This window comes from Phyllostomus hastatus, unplaced genomic scaffold (assembly GCF_019186645.2).
Source record: "Phyllostomus hastatus isolate PE091 unplaced genomic scaffold, TTU_PhHast_1.1 phas_contig_152, whole genome shotgun sequence".
NCBI classification, from domain to species: domain Eukaryota; kingdom Metazoa; phylum Chordata; class Mammalia; order Chiroptera; family Phyllostomidae; genus Phyllostomus; species Phyllostomus hastatus.
In genome coordinates this window covers 16,447,386-16,466,207 of record NW_025333622.1, presented here as the reverse complement: position 1 = coordinate 16,466,207, position 18,822 = coordinate 16,447,386, and the positions used below count along the sequence as shown (strand labels likewise).

Below are 18,822 nucleotides of genomic sequence, written 5' to 3'. Positions count from 1 at the left end.
TTGTGCCTTTCCAAGTATTTGGAGGACAGCTCTTCTATTTTGTGGATTGTCCATTTAATTTCTCCTATTCTGTCTCCTTGTCAAATTAGGAACCATTTTCTGTTAACCTTTTCATTGGAAGGAAGAGATGGATAATGAGATTCATGTTGAAATAAGGTTAGAGATCACCATTGTATTCAGATTTCCCAAGTTCTCCCCTGCCTTTTCCCCTTTGGGGAGTAAGACAATTATATGAGAGTTAAGTATATTTCTGTGACATCTAGGAAACAGGAGAAGGGAAGGGATGTTGAAGAGGGAAGATACAATTCAAGGTAACGTTGTTAAGAAATTTATTTGCAATTCTTGTTTTTTGTTTTTTTGTTTTTGTTTTTTTTAAATAACATTATTCCTTAGATAAAAATGCAATCTTACAGGAATATACATAGCATCTCACACAGAGATCATCACCCTGAAGCTCTTCTGGAAAGGTCGCCCCTTGTAGATTCCCTGGCCTTTCTCAAGGGTAAGAAGGCGCAGCAGGCGAGGCCTTTGACAACAGGATTATTTGATGATTACAAACTGTACAACAATATTTACAATAGTAAGAACTGCAAATCCGTGGAGCCTGGAGGGGAAGGTGTGTGGTATGCAGGTGTGTGGGGATGATGACAGGCATTGGGGTGACCATGGAGGCACTGTCCCTCTTTCTACATCTCTCTGAGAATAAGTATGATACAGCTTGGTCTGGGGGCAGGAAGGTAGGCCTGAGCAAGAGGACATGAGAAGAGGGATGGATGGGCTGGGCTGTCTGGAGCCTCTTACATGAAGGGGAATTTTGCTTGCTTTGTACCACTGGGGTTAAAAAAAACCAACAGGAAACTTATGAGAGTAATAGACATTCCAGTGGCTCATCAACTGGGGACCTGCCACCCTACTTCCTGATGAACTTGTGTGTTTTTCACAGGTGGTTCTCAACTACTCCCATCCCAGATTGTGCAATTCTGTTTATGCTGTTGGTGTCCACAGCCTTCTTCTTGTCCTCCCAGGCACTGGGAGAAAGCATGTGCTCTGGGCGAGACAGGCAGCAGCTATGTATGGTGCATAACCTGGGTGAGGAGTCAAGAGATGGAGTTGAAAGGTCGGGGAAAGGGAGGTGGCTGATGTATGATGGTGTGATGTGAGCAAGAAGGAAGGTGCCACAGCATTTGAGTTGTCTTCTGAAGGAGCCCTTTGCATGGGATTGTTGGCTTACAACTAGTCTGCCCTTCACTCTCAAATTTTGTTTTCCATTCAAGCCTCAGTACAATTTCTTCGTGTAGAGACACCTTAGGGGGAGGGGCTTGGGACAGGACCCAGTGACCCACCCTCTTTTATTCCTCTTGTGCCTCTACAGCAAGTAGCCTTCTCCTCTCTCTCCTCCTGGCTTCTCTCTGCCCTCAGGAGGGACTTCCTCCAGGGGCCTTTGAAGTCACTGCCAAGGCTGATGTCTGCTCACTCTCTTTTTCCTTACCCCTCTGCTTCTTAACTGAAGTCTCTAAAAACCTCAGCACCAGAGTTCTCCAGGCCCAAACTGTGAATAGGAATTATTCTGTCCATCTGTGTATTTCCTTGCATAGAAATAACCCTCCCTTAGCACTTACCACTTTTCCTGGCAAGGACTGCCTGTGATAATGACGTTTGCTTATTTATGAAGGCTGTGACTTTTACATGACACACTTGTAGCAAATGTCTGATTCATGGTAGATTAAGTGTCAAGTACCCATTCTAGGGGCTTGATACAAATCAGATGATTTACATTCTGAACACCAGGGTGCACAGGATGCCCCACCGAGGGGAGCACACCTGTGAAGGGGCCAGCATCTGATATGAAGGCAGAATATTTGACTCTTGCTGATGTGACATTTCAGGCCTTTAGTTAATAGTCTTTGTCTTGTTTTCCTTAATTAGTAGAGAACAATGTTAACTATGACTCTGCTCTCAGTGGTAAACTTATTTAACTTAGCTTAAGATATTCCACTGTAATCTCTAATTTCCTTCTAGCAATGGATTGAATGGCTCTTCTAATACACCAGAAAACTTGAGAGTCATTACCACTGCATCTGCTGTGAACCAAGCCTCTTAAAGTCATATGAGGGAATGGTCTTGATTTTAGTAGTAGTAGCATTTTCTTAATGTGGATAAATTATACTTAATTCCTAGTAATAATAGGTTCAGATGGCACTATTCCCAGCCAAGGAAGTTACTCTGGCTCTCTCCCTACTTCTCTCTATACAGTGAGTGCTCAGCCTTCTGGGAAGAGACAGAGTCATTTGTGTAGAGCTCAGCCCCAGCATGGACACTTGTCCCTTAAGGATATGTGTGTGTGGGTGTACATGTGAGTGTATGTGTGTGTATTCATGTGTATGCATGTGAGTGTGTGTGTGTGTGCATGTGGTATCCAAGGGCCTCCCCAACAATGTGGAAATCTGGCAGAAACCCATTAACCTGTTACATTGGTATCTGGTTCCACACAGGAATATTTCATTGCTTTGAAAACTAAATAAATAAATAAATAAAGTTAAAAGAAATGGCTTGACAAAAAACTATGTTAAGAATGGCAAAATCTCTGTCTCTCACTAGTCTGGTGGGCAGGGGAGGAAGGAAAATGGGGGCATGGGGCAGGAGGCTGAAACATAGCAGCTTAGGGAAGGGACCAGAGCCCCCCACCCCCGCTGCCTACCTGGACAGCTGCAGGACACTTCCCTCACTGTGCCCCTGCGGCTGTGTTATGCTGGAGCCCTGCACGCGGGGGACTGCGAGCTGCATGGGTGCCAGGCCAGGGCTTCACCTCTGCCTCTGACTGGGGCTGTTTCTGTGGTGCGCTGGCTAACACAAGGGCAGGGACGTCAGCAGAGAGGCCAGACAGGGGGCAGACACCCCTCATCCAGCTGATAATGTTGATTTGGTTGGGAAAACAGTGTCAGTCAAAACGCTACTTTTCTTTTCTTCCAAAGTAGATCCTTGAGACATGAGCCTCTGCCCTGTACGGGCCATTGCAAGTGGTTGACCTAGATGTTTCTTTCCATAAAATGGGAGCAGACACACTGGAAATCAAAACATGCCCTTTTTGCCCCATTTCCTTTCCAGTTCTCTCTGGGCTTACACTTTCCCCAGACCAGACCCATATCTTCAGAAACAGAACTGGCCTGGACTCTACCAGCAATTTTTTTACTCCCCTGGGGCTTAAAGAGGTCCTCTTAAAACCTTCTCTTGGTCTCCGTGCTAAACCGTTTCTACCTCTTAGATGACGTAGTCTCGTTCTCCTGGCTCTCTGGGGATAGAGAAGCCATCACCTTCCATAGCAACATGTGTGATTTGGGTTTGATGAAGCTGAAACACTGACCACCAGGGTTCTTCTTCATTCCTACCCCAAGTTCTTGTTCTATTTCTTGGCCGTTAGAAGTGACAGGCCTATGTAAAACAACCATCATCCTTTTGATGGCTTCCAAACTCCTCATTTTCTGGGCTCTCTTATTTCTGAAAGATACTACTTTGGCAGTAGAAGGTATACTTCTGTGGTCGCCTTACTATCTTTTGCTGCGTGATAAGCAGAAGTTCTGGAAGAGATGGCTGTGAGGAAGTGCTAAGTAGCTTCACTCCAAACAAGCCCCTGACATTTGAAAGCAGGGTCCCAGGGGAGGATAAAAGACTGAGGAAGGCTGTCTTGTTCCTTGGATTTCCCAGTCAGAGGGACGTCTGTCAGACTTAGAAGCTGAAGAGGGGACTATAATATCTTCTGAAGCAAAGCAGAAACAAATCCATAAATCAAGCCAAAATCTAGGGGGAAAGTCTCTTTTTTTACTTCAAGGCCAAAAAGAAACTTCTAGGAACAGGCAGAAAGAGACAACTGAAAATCTCTCTGCTTAATGTAGCCATAAATGTGAATAATAATTAAAAGACCAAGGGGTGAAAATAAAAGAGGCTGGGCCTGTCAGAAGATGATAAAAATCAAGTTTACCAAAACCCAGAACTTAAGCTGCACTTCTTCAAGTCCTTCTGGTCCTCAGCACTGGCTGCTCTTCTCCAGCCACTCAGAAGTTTTACGAGGTCATGAGGAGAGTTCTCCTCTAGACAGAGAGAAAACATCACCTCGTACACTGTGGATGAGGTTCGTTGGTTTCATGGCTGATGTTACTAGTCTATGATGATGATAGATACCAAATGTCAGCCCTATAGGAGTCCAGCATGAGGTCTGGCTCAGAGAGGCCCTCGCCTGGGAACTCCCATCTGAAACTCCTTTCCTTTACAGCAGCATAAGGCAAAGTGCCCTGGTCACTGGTGACACAGTTCTTACCGGGGCAGGGAGGAAGGCTGGCTGGTCTTCTGGACAGAGTGGACTAGAGAACAGCAGCGAGCCTCTGGTGGGAGTGGTGAACAGCAAAGGGACTGCACTTAGGCAGGGCCCTGGAAGCAGCTGGAACAAGCCCACCTATAGCCCCTGCTGCTGGCCAACGGATTTGGTGATGCACATGCAAAGTCCAGAAGGAAAAGAGAATACAGCATGAAAAGGTTGAGTGTGTGTGGTCAATCAAGATTCCCAACTTTATCTAGGGATCAAATGTATAGCAAGAACCAAATATTAATCCAAAGGCGCTCCCCTCTCCATCATAACTAAAATCTTAGAGGCACAGTGGCAGACATTTTGGGAAACTAAACAAAGGGTAACAGTGACACCTGAACTTAATTTCTAGAAGGTGGCTCTGAGAAGGAACCAAGAAACTTTGGATGGGTTGGGCTCGGAGAAGCAGGAAGAAACTCTTCTGTTACTAGAATGTAAGCTAACCTGGGAGTTTCCAGCACATTTCTCCACATTTTCATGAATTAGTCCATGAAAACAAAACTCATCTTCATTGAGAACTGGGCTTTCTCTGATTTAAATTTCTCGTTTGCTTACATAAGTGCCAAGAAGGGCTGTGAGGACCCTGGACTGGAATAGATTCGATGGGTGAATTCTGGATGAATGGCTGGGTCCTGTTTTCCCCAAATCAGTCCCTTATTAACCATCATTGTTCAAATCTATTCAAAGGACAGCACCAATAGCAGGAGGTTCTAGGTAGACCCAAACTGGCGTAAGAGAAGCTCCCAGAGAGTCCCTGGTTCCACCACCCCTGTGAACTCCTGATGATGCCTCTCTTGTTCTGGTCCCCTGCATGGCTGCCACACATACTAACGGAAGTCTGGAGGAAATCCTGTCCCAGAGTGAAGAAAAGATGGAGAGGTGAGCAAGACACGGTTGACTTTTGGATGGACAAAGATTTTAACTGGTTGCCTTTTTGTAGCCCCTGCTGTATGAGTTTGGGCAGAGCAGTTGCAGAACCAGGATTCCCTCCCCTCCCACCAGCCCAACTCTAATCCCGTCCTCCCAGTCAGAGTATACTTTCCTGAATAACCACTGGGCAAAATTTGTGCTACAGGAGTAAAGAGAAAGGTCAGCCACCTCTTCTCCCCCTCAAGGGATGCTGAGGCTAGCCCAGTGAGGAGAGGGGCTGGTTGGAATGCCTCACGACCCCTCACCATTGTTCCTAGAGAAATACCCAGTCAGAGAACTGGTACAGAGCAGACAGAGGGAAGATTGGAATGAGCTATGTCCTAGTCTCTCAAATGAGATGTAGTACAAATATACTTATCGCATAGCTTTGGAGAGATTGAGGGAAGCAGAAGCAAACACAAGATATGCAAAACAGTAATGTCCAAACCTGTTAGTGGGTAGGTAGCAGGATAATGATTTACATGGGTGATACCCTTGCTCATTGTACAAATTAAAAAAAAATCATTCCCCTTCCCCCAACCACATATAGAAAAGCACTTAAGAGTTCAACGGTAAAGCTTGTCACACTCCAAATACAAAATGATTTACTTACATGCAGCAAAATATACAAGAGGTGGATTCAAAAACAAACTTAATTCATTATATTCGCTTGGCACAATTGCAATTCAATTTTAAAAAAATATTTGTAAAATACTGAAACTGACCTGAATTCAAGTATAACGGTTTCTTCAACAGAAACATTATCAATGCAATAAAACATTACACGGAATATATTGAAGCAAAACGCCTTCTTGAGTTTTTCCCTTAAATTTCTGTGTTCTTTAAAATACAGTTTTAATGCCAACAAGACTCACAATTGTATTTTTAAAATGAATATTATTGCATTGTTTTTGCATATCTTGTGGGACAGAAAATGCAAAGAGTTACTGATTCCCGTTTCAGAAGCAGAGACAGTGATTTGTTTTTGCTTTCAAATGGCCCTGGATTCAGATCCCTGTTAACCCAGAAACGGGGAGCTGTGTACTCACTGGGCGCATGGGGGCACTGTGTGGGCACACGTCCACATGTCTGACATACCCACACAGACAACCCGCCACACACATAACACACTCACAGAGACTCTCTCATGCACGCTTGCTCTCTTCTGGCACCCACCAATACACCCGACATTCAAGAGAACCCAGCTCAGTCATCCATCTGTGCAAGACCCTATCAAGTGCATTGCTGATTACCTTTAAATTATAAAACCAAACCAAAGGAATTTTTACTACCTACAGAAATGATAACAAATGGTTGGGCATACACAATGTCTGGTAAAACTCTCCTACAGCAGCTCTAATGAACCACTGTAGAAAAAGGAAACCACACCCATTTAAATAATATGATCATACCTAACCTCATTTGCATTTGCAAGAGTGAAAACAGTAAGGTGGGTAACTACGACCTTCGTAAACACTCTTCTTCTTCCCCTCCTCCTGGGAAAATAAAACTGAAAAAAACAAACAAAAAAAAATCCAAACCAAAAGAAATAAAAATTGCAACATGCTGTCAAGAAAAATGTCAAACAACAGAACAAAAGAGCGCTCAGCAGAACCCAGCACCACCTTGCTTTGTCCAGAGCTGGCTGCCCTTTCTTGGCGGGCAGCCTGCTCCCCGGCCGCAGGCTGGCCAGCTGCTGGTGGAGCTCGGTGGCCTGGTCCGGCGGTCTGGCCCTTGCAGGGAAGGTGATCCTGATGCAAGGGGGTGGCCTGGCAGGGAAGGTGGGGGGTGGGTAGCTGCAGCAGCCACCCCACTCTTCCTCCTGGCTCCAGCTCCTGCCGCCTCTTGCTGCTTCCTCTTCCCTCCTGGCAGGGGGTGGGGCTGGGTCCAAGTTGTGCCTGCTTCCTTCTGCAAATCCACAGGGCCCTGGCTCTATGGGGACAGTGAGGCTTGTACAGAATATGTGCAAAATGATTTTTTTACAAGCAAAGTTGAAAGACACCCGTTTGACAAAGGTCCTTTCGGTGAGGGCTACCACAGGAAGCTGAGGGTCCCTTTTGTGCCCAAGGCAAAGGCTGGTTCCTCGCACAGGACTTGAAGTAAAACGGGAGGGCAGGTAGCTGTCTCCTGTGCTCCCTCCCCTAACCTCCCACCTCTTCTTCCTCCTCACCACTCTTCCTCCTTTGACACAAACTGGGGTTGCTGCTTTTCTTCCCCCACCCCTGGAAAAGCAAAAAGCTCTACTCTCCATGTCACCCAACTCTGTGTCTTGTCCCAACGAAATGAATGAAGACGCTGTTCCGTTAACTCCAGGTCACGAGAACAGTGAGGCACTTCTGAAACGAACCCTTTAGGAACATTGAAACAAATAAAAAACCCAGCATCTCCCAGCCCTGGCCCCTACAGGCTGCTGACGTAGGCTCTGCTGTCCTGCAGCTCCTCCTCACTCTTCCGACACTCCTGGCTGGGCCCGCTGAGCCCATCCTCTTCGCCCCCTGCTCTGTCCTGCCCCCGGTCCCTGCAGTTAACAAAAGGTAATAGGGTGCCGTTGGGGCTCTGCTGGTTGCCCCCACTGAGTATGTTGTCAGCAGCGCTCTCCATCTCCTCTATGGTCATGTCGCAGGCGTCAGCCAGCTCCTGGGTTGTGACCTCGATAAACTTGGGATCTTGGGCAAACTGCCCCAGTCCTTCCGAAATCAAGACCTGAAGAGGGGAGGGCCATGAAGAAGATCCAGAAAGGTATATTATTCTTGCAGCTCAATTCACGTTTTCAGGGTTAGGGCAAGGGACTTCTGATTGGGAACTTCAGGAGTGTGTACGCCATGCTGTACTTACAGAGGAGGGTTGAGATTTGGGGTGTGTGGGCTGGAGAGAGAGACCTTTTAGCTGGGGGACTTGAAAATTGTTACCAAACACCTAAAAGCTGGGCTCACTGAGGAGCTGCAGAGATGTTGTCTCACAGCTAAAAAAAAGGCTGTCCTTGCCTCTTCTCCTCCCTGGCACCCTGTATCAGTTATGCTTTCCAAGGCCCCTCATTCTCCTTCGGTGAAACAGCTAGTCCATGCCCACTGCCCATTGCCATCTGGTTGCCTCTTTAGGGATGAGGTTCCTGAATATAATGCGTGCAAACACTGTGCATGCATCTGCCTCTGCCTCTGCCTCTGCTTCTGCTGGGGAGGGCCAGCGGGCTCAGCCACGTCACCCTCCTTCCTAGCAGCTGCTTTAGTGACCTGTCTGGGGTAGAGTGAAGTCTGGAACCCTTCCCTCCCAGTTACCTTGCCTGACTTTTCTTCGTTGCTCCCGCCCCTTCCTAACACATCACATGTTTATTCATTATCTGTCTTTCATCACCACCAGGTGAGCTCGTGAGGGCAGAAATGCTGTTCCTCAGCAGCGTCCAGCACCTAGAACACAGCTTACAGTGGCAGGCGCTCAGTGGAGATGTGTGGACTGAACAAGGAGCAGCCAAGACCACCCGAAACACAGGGTGTTAGGGTCCGAAGAAACATTAGGAGTCATCTGGTTTAATTCTCTGCCCCCGTGCAACAGCCTGATGACTGGATGGGCACCATCTCCATTTGCACATGTTGACTGACAAGGGGCTCACTGTTTTACAGGAACCCCTCCTCATTTTATTGGAAGAGCTCTTTTGGAAAGATCTCCATGTGTGAGCTAAAATTTGCCTGCTTGTCAGTCCTGCATTTAAGACCTCTTGACCAGGACACAGGACTCTTACAGGTTTGAGATTGCGTCTTAAGTCACCTCCTCTCCAACTTTACTCCCCAAATTCCCTCAACCAGTTCTCACAGGAAATGTCTTCTAGGGACCTCGCCATCCCAGTCACCCTCCTTTGGGATTGCTCCAATTTGTCAAAGGTGCCCCTAAGATATGGTGCAAGGGTTGCACTAGGTGCTCTGACCAGGGCAGAATGTGGTGGTCTAGGAAGTGCTCTTGTTCTTGTCTCAACCCTGGCTGTATGTTAGAATCATCAAAAGGATTTTTAAAAAACCCATTTCATTGGTCATAGGTGTCTAAAACTCCCCAGATTATTCAAATGAGCAACCAGGCTTAGGAGCTAGGTAGGGACTTTCTCTGTGTGAACGAAGGCAGCCCAAACTCCCATGTGAAGCGGTCACAGCACACCTCTGGCTACAGAGGAGCCCCACAGCCTTCCTCGGCTTCCCTGGCCTGTGGTAGGGTATGCTGCCTCACAGTCTCTCTCTCCCTCTGCATCAGGCCAGCCCCAGAAGCAGCCGATAGTGCCTTGTGTGGTCAGAATTTCCTGCGTGCCATGCGGTCCAGCAGCAGGCCCTGACACCAAGGGTCTATCTGGCCAGGAGATCCAACCTACAATCCACTAGGGAGAGAACCAGGTACTCCTCCCGACCTTTCCCTCCCCTGTCTGCTGTGCAGCTTGGAGTCCCTTACCGCCTCCACCAGACTGCTGGCACTGCCGTGGAACTGCCTGCCCCAGGCCCCAGGCTGGCTGGGCACAGTGAGGGACACAGGCCGGGCTCTCCGGGTGGTGCTGCTGTTCTCCCGGCAGGGCGTGGGCTCCCCAGACCAGGAGCCACAGTGGATGGATGGGAAGCTGCTGTTGAGTTTCTCGCTGGACTCTGTTCCTTCCAGTCGAAGCATGGGGATGGGCTGAGGGAGCCAGCCTGGGCTGCCGGGAGTGGCAGGGGGTGTGGCACGTGGCCTGGGGAATGTGGTGGGAGAATGGCTTCTCTGGAGGAGGGGGCTCAGGCCTGCCACTGCCAGTGCCTGTGGACACACAAGGGGCAGCGGTTACTGGGAACAGTCAGGCCCAGAGAGGTTGGCCTCTCAGCAGCTACTGTTTCCCTCTAGTTCCACCTGCCTGGAACTCATCCGCCATCATTTCCACCCACCTGAATCCTACTTCATCAAGCCCCAGTATAAGTTTCAACCACCCTAAAACATGTTCTCATTACTCCAGCTGAAGAGACCTCTGTCTCCTCTAAATTCTGAAAGCTGGGATAGACTGCAGTCAAGGCCACCTGCTTCCTGGCACTGGCCTTATCCCCTGCCAACTGTGACTTCTCTCCCTTTGGCTTTCTTGTTGGTAGAGAGGACGATGGCTGCGTCATCTGTACGACTAGAACACAGTGTCCACTGTCTCCCTGCTTTTCAGGGTTGGTGTGAGGTTCAAGTGAAGTAGGGCCTGTGAAAATGCATGCCGCGCATCCAAATAGCTAGACAAAACCAGTCCTGACTGTTTCAACTTTTGCAACTCATTGGGCCATTGGTAATGTCTTGCCAGTCTCTAGCTCACCTTGTTTTTGAACTATTGTTCAAGTCTTACACTGTATTGTGATTAAACTATTCACACGGCTGTGTCCTCTGCCCCCACTGTGCTTGGGTGTCCTGAAGGTGGTCCGTCGTCCCCATGTGAGCTGCCACAACAGCAGCCTGCTCTGATGTGACATGTCCACGGGACAGTGACACAGTGTGGTGGGAAAGGCCAGCTGGAGAGGCAGGGAGGAAGGGACAAGGCTTCAAGGATGGGAGGGTGGCAAGAAGGCCGAAACAGAGAAGGAAGATAAAGAGGAGTTTCTTGCTTTCCAGAATGATAAAATAGATGAGTGAAATCAACTTACAGAAATCTCACAAATATCAAAATATCACACAGTGTCCCCCCAGCCTGCCAGTCTCCCCTAGCCACTGCTCTCAATCGTCCCCACCCTGGGATCCTGGGGTCCCTGGGTCCCTGGAGATCACTTGTAGGTAGGCAATGCCACACAGGCTAAGCAAAACAGTGCATTTCTTTAAGCTGACATAATATCAACTCTGCCAAGCCATACTGGCAATGCTGTGCTGATTATAAACTGTAATTGGTAGTTGAATGCCTTTGCATAAAAACTTATTATTGAAAACATAGGTCTGTGGTAAGGGATTAAAGAGGTAAAAAATTTAGGAAGCTCTAGTTTAAAACCTAATTTTTCTGGAGGTAAGAAACTGCCTTAGACAGCTCTTTGATGTTTCCATTAGTTCTGAGACACGAAGAGCATTTCTGACACTGGTGCCTTGGACGTCACTATCTTGGAGTCATCTGTGCCAAGAGAAAAACGTCAGCTGTCAAATCTCCCCAGACCCGTGTTCCTTGGCTATCGCTCCCCACTCCGGACCATGCGGCTGGCCGGTTTTGACCACTTCTGTATTTCAGTGGGTGGATTTCTGTGCAGCTCAGTTTCCATGTGTATTGCGACTCTAGGGAGGGCCACGCCTGCCTGGTTGCCCTGGTGGAAGCCGGGGTCTTGGGGGGTGGGAATCTGTGCCACTGTAAGCAGAAAGCCTGGGTGGAGTCCCAGAGCTGCTGATCCTTCAGGAACTCTGTGAGGGGCTCCTGCTCCCCAGTATTTCCTAGGTTTCCAACTTGGGAAATGACAGACTTTGTTAAGGCTCTCATCTGTGTAGAGAAAGCCCCTTCCCCTGAGGGCTGCTAGGGCCAGCAGTGGGGATGCAGCTGTGGTCTGAGGCAGAAAAGACTGGAATCTTGGAGATTTCTGCCTAGCCTACTAGGAGGTGACCAGTGGCCCATCCAAGATGTGGGCTACCTGATGATGAACCAGGTGCAAGGGCAGGACAGTCTTCTGAGAGATGTCTCCTCCTTGATTCTTCTGTCGCTTCAGACATTCTAGGTGGAAGGAGGCCCTCCGACCTGCAAAGCCAGCCAAAGAATTAGGATCAGAGCAGGAAAAGAACGGGTCTGTGATGACTGGTGTCCGGGATGGTGGGGAGAGGGGTGGTATTAGTGGCCCAGATACATCTCCTCCTTACCCTCCACCTTTCTCTGACGCATACTACAGAACATATGTCCATGTCCTATCCCGGCAAGCCCTGCCCTTGGAATCCCCTCTTGTTGCTTTAGAAATCTGCCCAGCCCACTGTGTGGGGGTTGTTTGAGCCAGGCTACCACAGTTTCTGTCACCCCTGAGGTCCTGACCAGTCATCTGGGGGTGCCCACTGGCTAGCCACATCTGACAGCAAGGTGCGAGGGCTTACCCAGGGAGGCGGAGCGGAGGAAACCCCTCTTTGGAGATTGCCGGATGTCCTTCTTGTCCTCCTCTGGGGGTGTCAGTTGTCGGTTTTTGTCATCCTGATAGGACAGCCTGAAACAGAGAACCCCTGGGGCTAGTTCCTGGTGACTGAGAAGTGTGCCCCACAGGGACAGCTGCCAACCCAGAAGGTAGTGTGCATTTTTCCTCAGAGAAGGGAACCCCCACTTTGTGCTTTCATGAAGGTTTGGGGAGGGGTGGCAGGCAAGATCCTGCCACCCCAGGACCCTTCTAGCTCCTCTCACCCTGCCTGCCTACTCTGAGCCCCGCATCTCTGACAGGAGGCAGTGCAGGCGCTCTGGGGCCACAGTTGCAGAAAAGGCCCACAAGGGCCTTTCCAAGGCTGGTCTGGGTTCCTCTCTTCCATGTATTGATGCTATTTACCATGACAAGTCCAACTTCACCCCAACTTCCACCCCCACCCCATTCTCCCTGGCCTGCCCAACCCCTTTGTCATCAAGAGCGCAGGGCAGTTGCCTATGACACCACCTAATTACCCAGTCAGCGAGCAGCAGAGCTGTTGGGGACTGAAGCGGTGTCAAGTCAATGGTTTCCAAGCCTTTTTGGTGGGACGCACAATGGGGACTGGATTTTACACAGTCCCATGTGCAGGACACATCTGGCTGAACTGGACATTAGGAACATACTTACCTTTACGTGCTACACTCTGATGCTTTCTGTTTTACTTTAGTCCACTCTGTTTCTTTAAAAAATGTCAGTTGCAACCCACTAAGTTGATTTCACTACTCCTGCTGGGCATTACTGTCCCTCCAAGATTGCATTCTAGCCCCTCCCTTTTACAGATGGGACCACTGGCTCTGTTCTTCCTGTGACTCTGCCTACTCAGAGGGTAGAGGCTGTGCTGTCTTCCAGCTCCTAGCTCCCTGACTTCCAGCACTTGTAGATGTTGAGGAAAGGTTTTGAACCAAGATGTCTAAGCCTTTCCTCTCATTTTCAGCTTGGAAAGCCTTCCCTATTATATTTTCTTCTTATCCAAGTCATATCCATTCTTGAGGACCCAGCTTTTGTTTGACTTTGTGCCTAGTGCCTGCTATGGTCACCTTGACCTTGACCTTCCCCGATGCCTGCACCCCTCATTGTTGTACCACCCTGTGGGCAAGCAGTTAGAAAATCTCCATGTTATTTTCCTCTTCTGAGATTCTCTTAGCTCCCTAAATAATTTGCAAAATCTCTGAGTGCCGAGGCCAGTGCATTCATGATTTAGCATGGTTCCTGGACGCACCAAGCACTCAGTAAGGGCCAAAATGGGTAGAAGCATATGTTTTTCCTGATTTCTAGACTATGTGGCCATGTATTAATTTGCGTTCTCTAAAAATCTAAAGCCTAAAAGGGCTAACCTTTCCTTATTACAAAGTGCTTTCAGGAAAGCTTCTAAAACAGTGCGTCTTAAACTTTTTAAAGGTAATCTACACTCATTAATATATTATATGGGACTCAGTACACATATACATACATTGGCATGAGGCAGAGAAACAATGCTTCATGAAATGGTACTTACCTTTGTGACATTGGATACGTGTCTTGTTCTATTTTGATCAAGGTTACTTTGTGCTAATCTGTGATATACTTTCTTTTAAAAGTGTTGATCACAACTAAGTAAATGTCAACCTTCTGATGCCTCTAGATCTGCAGTTAAAAAACACTTAAAAAATTATAGCACTGACCAACATCTCAGCCACTGTTTGCCAACAGCGCCATCTGCTGGGTAGCCTTATTATAAGTACCAGTACTTTCATCAACATTTCTTTAATGGTCAATACTGTATGTATGTGTGTAACTGAGTTTCACTTTAAAATATATTTATTAGGTGGCTGCACCCCCCAAAATTTAAGAAGCAATGTTTAGAAGTCTTTTCTGTTAGTGCTTCATTGTGAAGAAGAGAGAAGCTACCCAGGGGCTGCGTGTGTCTGTATGGGTCGGGCTCCCATCCCCAGTGAGAGACCGGTGCTTCGCAGGTGCTCTTCTGATGTGTGATCGCCTCCCCTCCCAGACCAACCCCAGGGGAGGGGCCCCAGGACCTGCCTTTTGCCCAGACCCTCTCTACACACACAGGCTAGTGGGGGGCAGAAGGCAGCAGAGCTCACCTCTCCGTGGAGGCCAGGCTAGGCTCACTGCAGTACTCCACGTCCTCGCGTGCCTTTGCCTCATAGGTCTCGTCCTGAGAGAACTCCTCCTGACACACCATGGCTATCTGGCTCTCCCTCGAGTGGCACCTAAGATGTCCAAGACAAAAAAACTCAGACACCACCAGCCCTCTTCCCCTTGCCTAGACGAGTGCATCACACACACGTGCACACGCACTCACACACACAGCCGCTATGGCCACCTCCTCCTACAATCGCCCGGGAAATCAGAGCCACAGAAGCATTAGGACTGGGGTTATCATTCTATGTGGGAAAGGGGTGAGGACCCAGGAAGACCTGAGTTCTGACCCCACTCAGTTACCCTCTAGCAAAAGTGACATAAGTGGCCATGCCTCAGGATCCCCCTCCATGAAACTGGAGTAGCACGTGCCCTGCCTGACTCAGAGGCTAACTGTGAGCAATAAATGAAGCAACACATGAGATGGTGCTTTGAAAGATGGAATCAGCTGGGGTTTTTTTTAAATTATTTGTTTATTTTTAGATAGAAGGGAAGGGAGGGAGAAGAGAGGGAGAGAAACATCAATGTGTGGTTGCCTCTTATGTGGCCCCCACTGGGGACCTGGCCCGCAACCCAGGCCTGTGTCCTGACTGGGAATTAAATGGCAACCCTTTGGTTCACAGGCTGGCACTCAGTCCACTGAGCCACATTGGCCAGGGCAGGAATCAGCATTTAAGGAAGGGTGCTGAGCTGCACTATAAAGAGTGGGGTGGGCCAGTGAGAGGGCTGTCCCTTCCCTCTACTATAGGCAGTGGGGTCTTTGGGCATTTGTTGGGTAGAGCTGACAAGGTCCCAGTATCCTATTTTGACATGCTCTTGAGTTTGACATTGGACCCTGGAGTGAAGGCACAGAGAAGAAGGCTCACATTGGAGGTGGGGGGTTGTTCTTCTGAGCACAGGGGACTGCCCGAAACGCTGCTGAGCTGAAACCCCCCATGTCAGGACATGCTTTGGATTACACAATCTTCCCTCTGGGTCAGAGTCTTCTGCTCACCTTGTCTTCCTTGGCTCTGGTCTGGGTATTCTCCTCTTTCCTGTCTCTGCCTAGCTCAGTACCTTCCCATCTCATTCTTCCTCTAGAACCTGAATACTCAGGTTCAGGAACCTGGGGTCCTCTTCATCCTCAGACTCATGAGGGCATCAAGAACTATCCCAGTCTATCCTCTCAAAACTGAGTGCTGGATCAGTGCCCCAGCTTTGACCTGGGATGGAGGGCCACTCAGGAAGGGTAAGGGCAGTTCTCTGAGGAGGCCCTAACAGATGGCTGGTCACCCCACAGCCTGAAGGACAGATGAGATGTCAAAGGCTATTGATAGGGTGGGAAGAGAGGGACATGGAAGGAGCTTTGGTGAGGCACAGTGGGGTGTGCTGGACACGGAGAATGGCAGCAGGCACATAACATTACCTCTTGGGGGCCACTGTGAGCAAGGCGTGCTGTCCTGTCCCCAACAAAAGCAAGGCCAGTCCTGGAGCCACCACACCACACTTAGCCTTGAGCTGTGACATGAAAAACAAGCTCCCCGAGCTGGAACTTTGGTTAAGTTGTCCCTCTTCACCAAGTTGAAGCTTACTGCCCTGAGTGTTGTTTTTACCAACTGTGATGGAAAGGAAGAGCTGACATTCAGAGAGCATTTACTACATGCTAGGCATAGTTCTAGGTGTTTGCAGGGATCCTATTACATTAGCAGGTGTACAGTATCTGTGGGGAGATGAAGAAATCCCCTGATGTCTCTCTGACCTCCTCTCTAAAATGATTTTTTTACCTTCCTTTATTTCATACAGAACAAAGTTTAATATGAAGATTCCCTTTAAAGGAGGTTGACACACTAACGATGAAAACAACAATCCTTCCTTAAGAGGTTTGATAAGGTGAGCAGGGAAAAAATGGTGTGAGGGCTGAGTCCCTGAAGGATATAGGAGGGAGGAGAGTTGCAGAAAAGGGAGGGGGTCACCAAGACAGGCACAGGCCAGCCACTTGAACTTTGACATTCTCCAATGCAAAACCAGCCTTTCTGATCAGCACACAAGGTGCAGTGCTAGGCACACTGCCCTGCACATAGAAGGTATCATCAGTGTAACCCCAGGCAGGGCTAGTGGTGGGTGGTGCTGTCAGCTAATCTAGGCAGCACGGTGGACAGATGGCCAGTTTGACTTCTCTGTCATCAGACAGGCTAAGTGGCCAGGCTGTGTGGACTTACAAGTGGCCATGCTGGTTCCTTGAATGAAAGAAGCTCAGCACACATGTCCATGGATTTAGAAACACACTGGAACTTCTTGAGTTTTCTGAGCTCGAGGGTAGAAAAGGAGATTGGCTCAAGAACTAGGCATGCTGGGGCACTGCTGTCCTTCTGGGGTGGCCACCCCACCCTGGAAGAGCAGCTCAGCTAAGGGTGAAGTGGCGAGATGCAGAGGTGTATCCTCTCCTACCCGCATGGGAGCCCAGATCTGCTGACATAAACAGGCAGACCCTCGAGGGCCAAGCTGCATTCCTGAGGCTCAGACCATGCAGAGGGCATTACTGTCCGGGTGCATCGTGGCAATGCGTCCTGGAGCACCAGGGAGCAGAGAACAGGGAGGTGGGAGGTGCAGTCAAGACTACCAGGAATGGGACTTCCAGCCAAGATGGAGGCATAGGTAGACGCACTGTGCCTCCTTGCACAACCAAGATAGAGACAACAATAATTTAGAAACAGAATAACAACCAGAACTGACAGATAATTGATCTGAATGGAAGTCGGACAACCAAGAAGTGAAGATAGACTCGTTCATTCAGACCGGTAGGAGGGGTAGAGTTGGGCAACCAGGCGTGGGTCCAAGCACGGAGAGCAGAGAGTGTTGGGATGAGCTCATAAGGCATCTAGGGTATGTAAAATCTCAGGGGGTGGACCCTGAATGCGCAAGTGGCAGCTGGCAGACCCCAGCCCAAGGGGGGGCAACCGGCAGACCCAGCAAGGTGATGATTGTGAAGCAAGGCACTGTGAACAACCCAGGATCCCAGTGCTGGAAAATAGAGCCTTGAGGCACTGATTGAAAACACCTGTGGGGGTTGAGGCCCAGGGAGATACTCCCAGCCCCAAAGGAGAGGGCCTTGGAAAGTCCCACGGGGTGAACAAGCCCACACACATGGGTACTGGCACCAGAGGGGCCCAGTTTGCTCGGGGGAAAGTGGCAGAAGGGACTGAGGTCCGATGAAGAGGGGAGCAAGCACCATTGTTCCTTCTCGGACCCCAACCCCACACACAGCATCACAACCCAGCAACTGGGGTGTCCCACCCTGGTGAACACCTAAGGCTCTGCCCCTCATATGTAACAGGTATGACCAGACCAAAGGGTCGGGGGGAAGATGGCTCAAACAGAATTGAAAGCCCCCCAATCAGTACTTTTAAGTGACTGAGAGATAGCCAACCTATCAGATGCACAGTTCAAAGCACTGATGACCAGGATGCTCATAGAATTGGTTGATTTTGGTTGCAAATTAGATGAAAAAATGAAGGCTACAATAAGTAAAATGAAAAAAATGCACAGGGAACCAATAGTGATGGAATGAAAGCTGGGTCTCACATCAATGGAGTGGACCAGAAGGAAGAAAAAAAAACATACAACCAGAAAAGAATGAAGAAATAAGAATTCAAAAAAAAATGAGGAGAGGCTTAGGAACCTTCAGGACATCTTTAAATGTTCCAACATCTGAATTATAGGGGTACCAGAGGAGAAGAGGAAGAGCAACAAGTGGAAAAGTTATTTGAACAAATAATAAAGAAATTCCCCATTCTGGCAAAGGAAATAGACTTCTAGGAAGTCCAGGAAACTCAGAGAGTCCCAAAGAAGTTGGACCTGAGAAGGAGCACACCAAGGCACATCATAATTACATTAGCCAAGGTAAAAATGAAGGAGAGATCCTAGAAGCAGCAAGAGGAAAGGAGACAGTAACCTACAAAGGAGTCCCCATCCGACTGTCAGCTGATTTCTCAAGAGACCTTGAAGGCAAGAAGGGGCTGGAAAGAAGTATTCCAAGTCATGAAAGGCAAGGACCTACATCCCAGATTGCTCTATCCAGCAAAGCTTTCATTTAGAATGGAAGGGCAGATAAAATGCTTCTCAGATAAGTCAAGTTAAAGGAGTTTATCACCACCAAGTCCTTATTTTATGAATTGTTAAAGGGACTTATCTAAGAAAAAGAAGATAAGAAAAAGAAGATAAAAACATGTATAGTAAAATGATAGCAAACTCACAATTATAAACAACTTCACTTAAAATAAAAACAAAAACAAACTAAGCAAACAACTAGAACAGGAACAGAACCACAGAAATGGAGAT

General features: G+C 48.4%; 1 protein-coding gene across 1 annotated transcript in view; it reads right to left on the bottom strand.

The window, feature by feature from the left end:
• Positions 1-8: 8 nt before the first annotated feature.
• The window catches only part of CACNA1C (calcium voltage-gated channel subunit alpha1 C), a 627,765-nt gene continuing 608,951 nt past the window's right edge, over positions 9-18,822 (bottom strand). Inside the window, exons 45-49 of the mRNA XM_045830427.1 lie at positions 14,448-14,576; positions 12,290-12,396; positions 11,842-11,945; positions 9,695-10,030; positions 9-7,969 (exon numbers count right to left, since the gene is read on the bottom strand). Coding sequence (XP_045686383.1) covers positions 7,667-7,969; positions 9,695-10,030; positions 11,842-11,945; positions 12,290-12,396; positions 14,448-14,576 — 979 coding nt within the window. The 3' untranslated portion in view covers positions 9-7,666. The remainder of the gene's footprint in view (positions 7,970-9,694; positions 10,031-11,841; positions 11,946-12,289; positions 12,397-14,447; positions 14,577-18,822) is intronic.